General features: G+C 43.9%; 1 protein-coding gene across 1 annotated transcript; it reads right to left on the bottom strand.

Moving 5' to 3' along the window:
* Positions 1-7,297: 7,297 nt before the first annotated feature.
* Positions 7,298-8,203, bottom strand: LOC123088024 (BTB/POZ domain-containing protein SR1IP1-like). Its single transcript, XM_044510160.1, has 2 exons — positions 7,867-8,203; positions 7,298-7,773 (listed from the first exon to the last, which is right to left on the bottom strand). Exon 2 carries the CDS (start codon positions 7,684-7,686, stop codon positions 7,384-7,386), a length of 303 nt encoding a protein of 100 aa, XP_044366095.1. The 5' UTR covers positions 7,687-7,773; positions 7,867-8,203; the 3' UTR covers positions 7,298-7,383.
* Between the last annotated feature and the right edge of the window lie 2,968 nt (positions 8,204-11,171).

Here is an 11,171-nt window from a genome sequence, read left to right as displayed (position 1 = left end):
TTGGATCATCCAACATGTTGAGCTTGCGTTTCCCTCTCATGCTAGCCAAATTCTTTGCACCAAGTAGAAATACTACTTTTGCTTCCAAACGTCCCTTAAACCCAGTTTTGCCATGAGAGTCCACCATACCTACCTATGGATTGAGTAAGATCCTTCAAGTAAGTTGTCATCGGTGCAAGCAATAAAAATTGCTCTCTAAATATGTATGATCTATTAGTGTGAAGAAAATAAGCTTTATATGAACTTGTGATAGGGAAGAAATAAAAGCAATAGACTGCATAATAAAGGTCTTTATCACAAGCGGCAATATAAAGTGACTTTCTTTTGCATTAAGATTTTGTGCATCCAACCATAAAAGCGCACGACAACCTCTGCTTCCCTCTGCGAAGGGCATGTCTTTTACTTTTATCTTCTACCCTTATACAAGAGTCATGGTGATCATCACCTTTCCTTTTTGCACTTTTTCCTTTGGCAAGCACTTTGTGTTGGAATGATCCGGATATATATATATATATATATCCACTCGCATGTAGCTTTTCATAAAGTATTATTGTTGACATTACCCTTGAGGTAAAAGGTTGGGAGGCAAAACTATAAGCCCCTATCTTTCTCTGTGTCCGATTAAAACTTTGAACCCATAAATATCACATGAGTTCGTGAAAGATTAAATGATAGTTGAGTATGTGGAGTTTGCTGAATCAAGGCTCTTATATAGACCCTTCCCGAAAATAAGATGAATTGCAGTTGTTTGATGACTAAGAGCATGGTTTTTTAGTTTTCAAGAAATTTTATGATCTAGGCCCTCTCTGGCACCCTACCAGAGGGGGCCATCATCACCGGAGGCCATGGAGGAGGATCTCAGAGGGGCCATCATCGCTATGAAGACCAAGGACCAGAGGGAGAACCTCTCCCCATCCAGGGGAGGCCATGGAGGAGGAAGCACAAGGGGGAGAACCTCTCTTCCTCTCTCTCGGTGGCACTGGAGTGCCATCGGGAGGGGAATCATCGCCGTGGTGATCGTCTTCATCAACATCACCATCATCATCACCATCCTCATCTCTTTTACGCGGTCCACTCTCCCTCACCCCGCTGTAATCCCTACTTGAACATGGTGCTTTATGCCACATATTATGATCCAATGATGTGTTGCCATCCTATGATGTTTTGAGTAGATATCCTTTTGTCTTTGGGTTGATTAATGATCTAGATTGGTATGAGTTGTATGTTTTATTTTGGTGCTGTCCTATTGTGCCCTCCGTTTCCCGCAAGCATGAGGGATTCCCGATGTAGGGTGTTGCAATACGTTCATGATTCGCTTATATTGGGTTGCTTGAGTGACAGAAGCATAAACCCGAGTAAGGGGGTTGTTGCGTATGGGATAAAGGGGACTTGATATGTTAATGCTATGGTTGGGTTTTACCTTAATGATCACTAGTAGTTGCGGATGCTTGCTAGAGTTCCAATCATAAATGCATATGATCCAAGAAGAGAAAGTATGTTAGCTTATGCCTCTCCCTCATATGAAATTGCAATAGTGATTACCGGTCTTGTGAACAAATGTCTAAGATAATTCCGCACACTGACCCATCATTATTCCACACTCCCTATTTATAATATTTAGTAATATATTCTAAATTTATGATAACAGCACCTAGTTTTATATTTTAGCTCTCCGATATCATGCAAAGTTGTCCTCTTCATACCCACAACATAGTTTTATTTCTCGTTTCTAGTTGGAAGCAAACGTTCGGTGTACGTAGAGTCGTATCAGTGGCAGATAGGACTTGAGAGAATATTGATCTTACCTTTAGCTCCTTGTGGGTTAGACACTCCATACTTATCACTTCCACCTTTATGAATTGCTACGATGATTCCCTGCACTTGGGGATTATCACACCCCCCCCTTCCACCTCCTCCTCCTTGGCCAAATCTGCCAAGAAGAACGGCGATGGAGCAAAGCAGTGGGACGGCACATGGGCAGAGTCGACGAGCGGGGACGCGACTGGGCCGGCGCCCCCCATGGGAGGCGCGGCGGAGCAGCCTGGCACGAGGTCGACGGCATGGTAAGTAAGGTCGCCACAACAGTCATAATTCAAAACCCCCGCCCGCAGCTAGCTCACTCGATTTGATGGCCTTTTCTGGTGTGGTCCTGTGTTATCCGCTGACTAACATATACTAGTAGAATGCCCATGCATTGCCACTGGCTTGTGAAATAGTCATAGAAATAGACAATATAACACAATCACAATTGCATAATAATTGAAGTCCACTTCATTTGGAATCAAAAGTGATAACAAAGTAGCAAATTAACAATGTATACATATAAGTGATCTCCAATTAAAAATCTATTACAAAGTATTGAGGTCTACTTGATGCGCTTAAGAAATTCTCTCACAATATCAGGCAAGTTGTCTTTAGCTTCATTCACCTGATGTTTGAGCAACTATAACAAAAATTGCATCCTCAACTCATACCCATCCTACAAAAGCAATATATGTAGTTAGCATGAATACTTCACGAGGAAGGTTTAAAAACATGTGTAACACACAATACTCACCGCATAAACCGGCTTCGCCAGGTCTTTACCGTTCCACAATAGCATAAAATAAAAGACAAAATAGCCTGACAAATCCCTACAATTTCCTAAATTATTATTGTATTAAATATGGTGATAACAAAAATATGTTTATATTCTAAATTTATTATCTGTCTACGCTCGTTGGAATACCATCAGGAAATAAACGTTGCCATTTTGATATATCGGAATGCCATCCTGGTTGCTTTATTTCCAGTGCTTCTTTGAATTCCCGCGCAAAACCTTTTAATTTCACTAAGTGCCTCAGAATTTTCATCTCCAACAATTGTGTTGTATGAATAGGGTCCAAAATAGATACACGACGTGCCTCTTTGTCGATGACGTACAAGATGTATCGACCGATGGATTCATATGGAAGATAAATCTGCAAGTCGTAGCTATTACAGACAACAATAAACCATGACAAACAATGGACAAAAGACCTTACTTACCATGTTGCACGATGAGATGTTGTAGTCTATCCCAGGCCAGCTATCAAACAAATTTGCCAACTTTTGAATAGTTTCCTTAGCGCAGAACTTTTGACCTCGTGTTGAATCCCCCATCATGGACTGAGTAAAAAAACTATTTAGAAACATGTTGATAATAATGATATTGAATGAAGAATTTTGATAACTTACGTAAAATTGTAGATCCATGTAGTGTATAAGAGGGTCTATGAATAACACTCCCTCGTCATATGCCAGTATATGCACGACAATGTTGAAACAATCATTGTCCATAGACTGCTCCATGTTAAGTATGCCCTGAAGTTTTTTGAGACTTAAGCCCATTGGACTGGGTGTCGAGCTTCGGACCCATTCCTTCCTAAAAATTGGATTGTAATAATAACAATAATGTATGCTGACACATTACATATTGGTAAATGATACTTACTCCAAACACTTGGCATCATAGATGGACATGATGTAGTTGCAGAGGCCGGCAAGTAATTCACATTGACCCGTGGGCATGATGGGGATTGGGCTAGGACGTTTGTCTTTGACCCCATCAGGTGGATTCTCCAGGAGCTCGAGATCAGAATTAGACGAACTTTCTTCATTGTCAGGTTGATGGTATATCGGACATTCTTTTAGCTTATTCAGTTCTGAATCAAGCAAAATAACAACTAATTTTAGTCGAAAGTGTTTCATATCTTACTACAACATATAAAAGAAAAATGATATAATATATTGAGATAAAATGATGAGATAATGTATAAAAATAAAATACCTGGGTCAACTAATCTGTTAATGCATCTAGTGTCCAATATTCCATATAATTTAGCACAAACAGTCCACATGATGTACTATAATATCATAAAATAATGCTTTAGAATATCGCACAGAGGAATCAAATATGTACATAGAAACAAATAATAGTGTTCATTATACCCACCTGTTTGCATCAACTAATAGATACACTACGACATTTTACTATCAATATTTTCTATAGTATGATATTTTTGTGTTCATGAGTACCAGACACAATATTTTTCAATTTGTAACAAGTGCTTACCCATCCGTTTATTGCCTCCTGAAACTGTTCTACAACATTCCATTTTGTAACATTGAGATCGAGCCACTTATGATCTCTGTTAAACTCCAGACTATGTTTTCCATGTTTCAGACGCTTTTCAAGTCCTCGTAATTATTTTATATATGAAAAATAGTAGGGGTTAAGGCAAACAAAACATATGTTAAGAGGACCAAAAAACAATAGTAGTTACCGTAGTGGTAAGGTCACTCCGTTCGATCCGATAACCAACTGAATCCAATACTTGAATCTCATGTTTTTTGGCATGGACGACTGCCAGATACCAATGAGTCCGAGGAATATTAATCTGAATGAATAGCTGGTGTAAATATCATATAAGCTGTAGTCACAATTAGATATAAGTAATAATAAATCATTATACACATGGATTAAAATAAAAAACATCGTCATGTACATGGATAATGAGGCGATATTAACTATATCTTGTTGTAGATAAGTATTAACATGGTGTACGATGTGACGATATTTGATGAGTCTATATTTGTGTCTCCGTCTTCTTTCATCTGGCCAGAAACAAACCTGCTAATAATATGAACCTTTTCACCTGTCCTATCTCGTAGATGGTCGTGAGCCATCATGCAATATATGTAAGCATTTATCACCTGTAACTCCATGTTTAGATTATATCTATGTCTTACGATATTATATGTTGTTTATATTATCAATTACAAAGTTTATGCAAATTGATCTTACACCATCGTGTAAGAATGTATCGTCATTCATAAGGCACTCCAAATCGTCGTTTGACAAGAAGGCATCTTCAATGTCCATGAACATGATTTTCTTGGGAGCAGACATGATTGATTCAATGACTGTAATATCTCTAGGAGTACAAATATAGTCTGTCAGCATGATACAAAAACGAACCAAATTAGTATAAAAATAAGACAAATTGGTTGAATACATAAACCAATATGTCGAAGGAAAGATCGATAATAGCATTGAAAATAATACCTTGGGCGATAACATTTACATTGGCATTCTTTTTTGTTTTTTATGAGATATCACCGCCCCCACATCATTTTGTTTACTCAGTGAGTTTTCGGCCCCTTTCAGCGTCGCCGCTTCAAAACCCTTGTCGATGCATTCTTTTTGTGCATCTCCAAATCCATATTCATGTCTCCTATATTCTGAAAAATAATAATATGTAAAATATAAATATTTTGTATTATCACAAGACACACACAAAGAAGAGTTAGCTATATACATCTTCTTGTGGTGTTTCAGTCTCGTCTGTCATCATTACATCAGTGTGTATGTTGGAACCCATCACTTTTTATCTACGATGAAATATAAATGATATTTTGTACTGCATCATATAAACATATATAATACTAGCTAAATACCCGTGCGTTGCCACGGGACAACATAACAATGTTGCACTGGTTGTATTTGTGCCGGCAGCTTCATCTCTTCTTCCGTTGGTTCAAAATTTTCTCGACGCACATCTTATTTATCTTACCCCAACGAGACAAACTTTGCTCTTCCTCCGCCACTTTTATCTCGGTGTACTCCTTGCTTAGCTTCGGTGTCATCCCACTACTTTGTTCCATATAGTTTCACTATGACATGATAAGATAGCTCTTACTTGTAATTTATTATTTTTATGAATTGGTAAGGCTCATATGTAGGTGCATGTTTTTCAAGTATTTGGATTTTGGACTACCATGCCATTCGAATAAATGCTTTATGTGATTTTCTTGAGCTGAAGGTATTGTCATTGTCTGGTCAAAGCAAGCGTTGCATAAAGCCATAAACATACTGGTTTTGGAAGATGAAAACAAAAGATACATGAATTCTTCAATCTGATAATGATATATAGAAACTTGAAGAGAGTTCCATCAGTACATGCTTGCCCACCAAATGGAATTTTAACCAGAGACATGTGAAAAATAATCTAAGTGCATATTGAATGCCATATCATTTATTTACAAAGTCATAGGGTGAAGTTTTCGTACCAAGTATTGAACCAATTGGTCTTTCTTTCAAAATTTGTTCACAAACTCCGATGTTTTTCTCCCACTTCCCTCCATTCTTGGCAATCATCATGTCTTTCTCCACATGTAAGTCCCATCCGAAACACAAATAGGTAAAGTTTGATAATGGTCTTCATCTTCTTTCATTGCTTCTCTGTCCGGTCTTCATATGCGCCTCCGGCTTGCAGTACCTTCTTTCATATGTGTGCACTTCTTCCAACTCCAAAGAGTTCTAGTGAAGAATTAAGAGACCTTAATCTAACCTCTCTCAATCTGGAGTATTTCCTAGAGCAGCCCACAGGAGTGCCTCCTCCCTTCTTCTTGGACTCCTCAAACGCGCCAACATGCTCTCCCCAGGAGAACAGGAGCTCTCACCCACAACCTCCTCGACGTCGTTGTAATCACTTGGTCGCCTGTGTCAATGACCTCAGGGCGTCGCTGGTGGGAGGTCAAGGAGTGTGTGATGTCGGTGGAGGTGGATCTACAGCATGAGAATTCCACATACAATCAAACCTTGAACATACAGAGTATCATGCCTTCCATATATCAAAATTTCGATTAGACATGTCTTAATTACATCTCAATAGTTATAACAAATAGGTAGATAATGGATATGCAATTCATTATACATATTACACGAGACTTCGGTCAGATAGTCCTCCTCACCTTCTACCAATTTCTTTGCTTGTGTTCGCTGTCGTCCCTGCTCAAACAAAAATAACAGGTCAGTGCAAAGAGGGGGAGGTGCTGTGCCGCAGAGAGTTGAGAAAAATATCTAATAGATAACACAAGCAAAAGCTTCAAGGTCTATAGTAAACCCCACGGAACAGTGGCAAATAAGCCTTTGATTTCATCAAACATGGGGTGAGTTGAATCAACAAGCGAACCATCTACAAGTTCTCTCTTCCTCAACTAAAAAGATGTACAGAATGACTTACATTTCAAGAACTGAATTTTACCCAAGAACTGAAAATCATGTCACAGGAACAATGGCAAATAAGCCTTTGATTTCATCAAACATGGGGTGAGTTGAATCAACAAGCTAACCATCTACAAGCTCTCTCTTCCTTAACTAAAAAAATGTACAGAATGACTTACATTTCAAGAACTGAATTTTACCCAAGAACTGAAATCATGTCACAGGAACTATCAAAGTTTACGCATGAGGTTCAACCAATGAGTGCGCTTAAACTCCCACCATCCAGCTCGTTGGCCCACCAGTCATCCACGGGGTTGGGCGCCACGCCCACACTATCGTAGCCACCGTCCAATACCTCATGACTGCCGACGCCGCAGGTCATGGTCGCTATGGCATCGATGCACCTTGTCGGACGTCGGGAGGAGCTCCACGGTCCTGGCCTTGCGGAGCGCGGTGACCGCGTCCTCGAGGCTCGCCAGCGCCACCACCTCCAGGTAAGCCTCGGTCCTGCCAATGAGGTTCCCGGGCTTGCACTCCTCGGTCATCTCCAGGTGCTCGGCGGCGCAGCGCAGCATGGAGACATTGTCGGTGGTGATCTCGAAGTTGATGCCGTAGCAAAACTTGATGACGAGGTCAAACGCCTTGGCGTCGCCAGGCATGCCCGTGATCTCGAGGTGGGTCACCCTGGACCCATTGGCCCCTAACACCAGCTTCCTTATGTAGCCGCATTCAGATGCCAGTGGAAGCTGCAGAAGTTTTCATTAGAACTCAGGACTTTTGCCGATTCCATGCGATTTCTAAGCGCGCGGTAAGAATCGAAGTTTGGGTTGGTTGGTTACCTTGTGCGGAAGCTGCTCTCCCAAATTGGTTGGTTGGATTGAGAAGGGATTAGGGAGAGAGGAAGAACCGACGATAGAGGGGTCGTGGTGACGAGGCTCAATGTCCGCCGCCGCCTCCACCGCCGCAACTCGCGTAACTCTCCTCCTAGAACTCCGTCACCGCCTCCACCGTCGTGGCTGATACCACCACAAACCCCCTCGCCTCCATCGCACTGGCCGTGGTCATACCACCCCGTCCAAGGGAGGTGACGATCCCAACCATGGCTGCCATGCGGGCATGGCCAAGGAGGCGGCCATGGCGAAAGGTTCATGGGTGGGGCGGCATATAACAGATGGGGTAGAGGGATGTGACGCCCCCGATTTAATCGTACACTAATCATGCACGCAAATGTGTACGATCAAGATCAGGGACTCACGGGAAGATATCACAACACAACTCTACAAATAAAATAAGTCATACAAGCATCATAATACAAGCCAGGGGCCTCGAGGGCTCGAATACAAGTGCTCGATCATAGACGAGTCAGCGGAAGCAACAATATCTGAGTACAGACATAAGTTAAACAAGTTTGCCTTAAGAAGGCTAGTACAAACTGGGATACAGATCGAAAGAGGCGCAGGCCTCCTGCCTGGGATTCTCCTAAACTACTCCCGGCCGTCATCAGCGGGCAGCACGTAGTAGTAGGCACCTCCAGTGTAGTAGGGGTCGTCGTCGACGGTGGCGTCTGGCTCCTGGACTCCAGCCTCTGGTTGCGACAACCAGGAAGAAAGGAAAGGGGGAAAAGGGGGGAGAAAGCAACCGTGAGTACTCATCCAAAGTACTCGCAAGCAAGGAACTAAACTACATATGCATGGGTATATGTGTAAGGAGGCCATATCAGTGGACTGAACTGCAGAATGCCAGAATAAGAGGGGGATAGCTAGTCCTATCGAAGACTACGCTTCTGGCAGCCTCCGTCTTGCAGCATGTAGAAGAGAGTAGATGGAAGTCCTCCAAGTAGCATCTCCAAGTAACATCTCCAAGTAGCATCTCGAGTAGCATAATCCTACCCGGCGATCCTCTCCTCGTCGCCCTGCGGAAAAGCGATCACCGGGTTGTATCTGGCACTTGGAAGGGTGTGTTTTATTAAGTATCCGGTTCTAGTTGTCATAAGGTCAAGGTACAACTCCAAGTCGTCCTGTTACCGAAGATCACGGCTATTCGAATAGATTAACTTCCCTGCAGGGGTGCACCACATAGCCCAACATGCTCGATCCCATTTGGCCGGACACACTTTCCTGGGTCATGCCCGGCCTCGGAAGATCAACACGTCGCAGCCCCACCTAGGCAAAACAGAGAGGCCAGCACGCCGGTCTAAACCTAAGCGCACAGGGGTCTGGGCCCATCGCCCATAGCACACCTGCACGTTGCGAGGGCGGCCGGAAGCAGACCTAGCCTAGTGGCGTTCCAGTCCAATCCGGCGCGCGCCGCTCCGTCGCTGACGTCTGAAGTGCTTCGGCTGATACCACGACGTCGGGATACCCATAACTACTCCCACGTAGATGGTTAGTGCGTATAGGCTCGTAGCCAGACTCAGATCAAATACCAAGATCTCGTTAAGCGTGTTAAGTATCCGCGAACGCTGAACAGGGCCAGGCCCACCTGTCTCCTAGGTGGTCTCAACCTGCCCTGTCGCTCCGCCACAAAGTAACAGTCGAGGGCCGTCGGGAACCCAGGCCCACCTCTACCGGGATGGAGCCACCTGTCCTTTCAGCCCCCTCGTCGGAATCACTTGCGGGTACTCAATGAGCTGACCCGACTTTAGTCACCATCTGTATAGTATGTATGTATGTATAATATATACCCGTGATCACCTCCCAAGTGATCACGGCCCGATAGTATAGCAAGGCAGACTGACAAGAATGTAGGGCCAATGATGATAAACTAGCATCCTATACTAAGCATATAGGATTGCAGGTAAGGTATCAACAGATGTAGCGACAATGTCAGGCTATGCATCAGAATAGGATTAACGAAAGCAGTAACATGCTACACTACTCTAATGCAAGCAGTATAGAGGAGAATAGGCGATATCTGGTGATCAAGGGGGGGGGCTTGCCTGGTTGCTCAGACAAGGAGGGGTCGTCGGTGACGTAGTCGTACTCGGTGGCATCAGCGTCGGTCTCGTAGTCTACCGGAGAGAAGAGGGGGAAGAAATAATGAATACAGAGCAAACAAAGCATCACAAAATATAACAAGGCAATACGCGGTGTTCGGTGTGCCCTAACGCGGTAGTAGGTGATACCGGTGAAGGGGGGAAAACTTCCGGGAAATTATTCCCGGTGTTTCGTGTTTTCGGGCAGAGGAGCCGGAGGGGGAAAGTTGCGAGTTCGATAGGTTAGGGGGGTGTGGCGGACGAACGGACCGCGTACCCGGATTCGTCCCGTCGTTCTGAGCAACTTTCATGTTGAAAATATTTTAATCCGAGTTACGGATTAAAAGATATGATTTTCTAAAGATTATATTAATTTCAGGAATTTAATTAATTAATTATTTAATTCGAAAATGAATTTATGACGTCAGCATGATGTCATGCTGACGTCAGCAGCCAACAGAGTTGACTAAGTCAAACTTACGCGTGGGTCCAGTGGGACCCACCTGTCATACTCTGTTAGGTTAATTAGGGTTTAGTTAAACTAATCACTGTTTAATTAAGCTAACAGGTTAATTAGATTAATTAATTAAGGTTAATTAACTTAATTAATTCAATTTAGTTAATTAATTAATTAAATTTGTTTTTATTTTAATTATTGTTTTATTTATTTTTATATACTTTTTTTTTACGTTCTGGGGGCGGGCCCCCTTTGTCATAGGGCCCTGGGGTGTTAGTGGGTTCAGGCGCTAGCGGGTGCTAGCGATCATCGGTCGCAGGGCACAGCCCGAGCGGGCGCATGCCCAGGGGGCGCGGGGCGGCGGACCCGGCAGGTTGCCAAGGCAAGGGGGTCCAGTGGCCACGACGAGGCCGGTTGCCTGAGGCGGCAGCGGCGTGGACATGTCGGGATGGCGCCGGGGCTGGGAGCGAAGGGAAGGCGCATGACGGCGCGGGCAAACGGCGAGAGGCAGCGAGGATATGCGTGAGGGGGCGCGGCCGTGCGCGGTCGTGCGTGGCCATGGCGAGGGCGCGCGCGCGGAGGCGCGGCCAGATCCGGTGACGGGAGAGAGGGGAGGGGCGCAGCTCACAGGGGGGATGTAGGGGACGAGGCAATGGGGCTCGGGGAGGATGCTAGGGACGTCGTCGGCGTGGAAGCAGACCGGTGGGGGGGGC

Source organism: Triticum aestivum, chromosome 1B, assembly GCF_018294505.1.
Source record: "Triticum aestivum cultivar Chinese Spring chromosome 1B, IWGSC CS RefSeq v2.1, whole genome shotgun sequence".
In the NCBI taxonomy this organism is placed as follows: Eukaryota; Viridiplantae; Streptophyta; class Magnoliopsida; order Poales; family Poaceae; genus Triticum; species Triticum aestivum.
Note: the sequence above shows the minus strand (reverse complement) of the source record. Positions and strands in the feature narration are given on the sequence as shown.

Excerpts from the sequence above, each read along its gene's own strand:
- LOC123088024 (XM_044510160.1), bottom strand. The coding sequence starts at position 7,686 with ATGCCTGGCGACGCCAAGGCGTTTGACCTCGTCATCAAGTTTTGCTAC.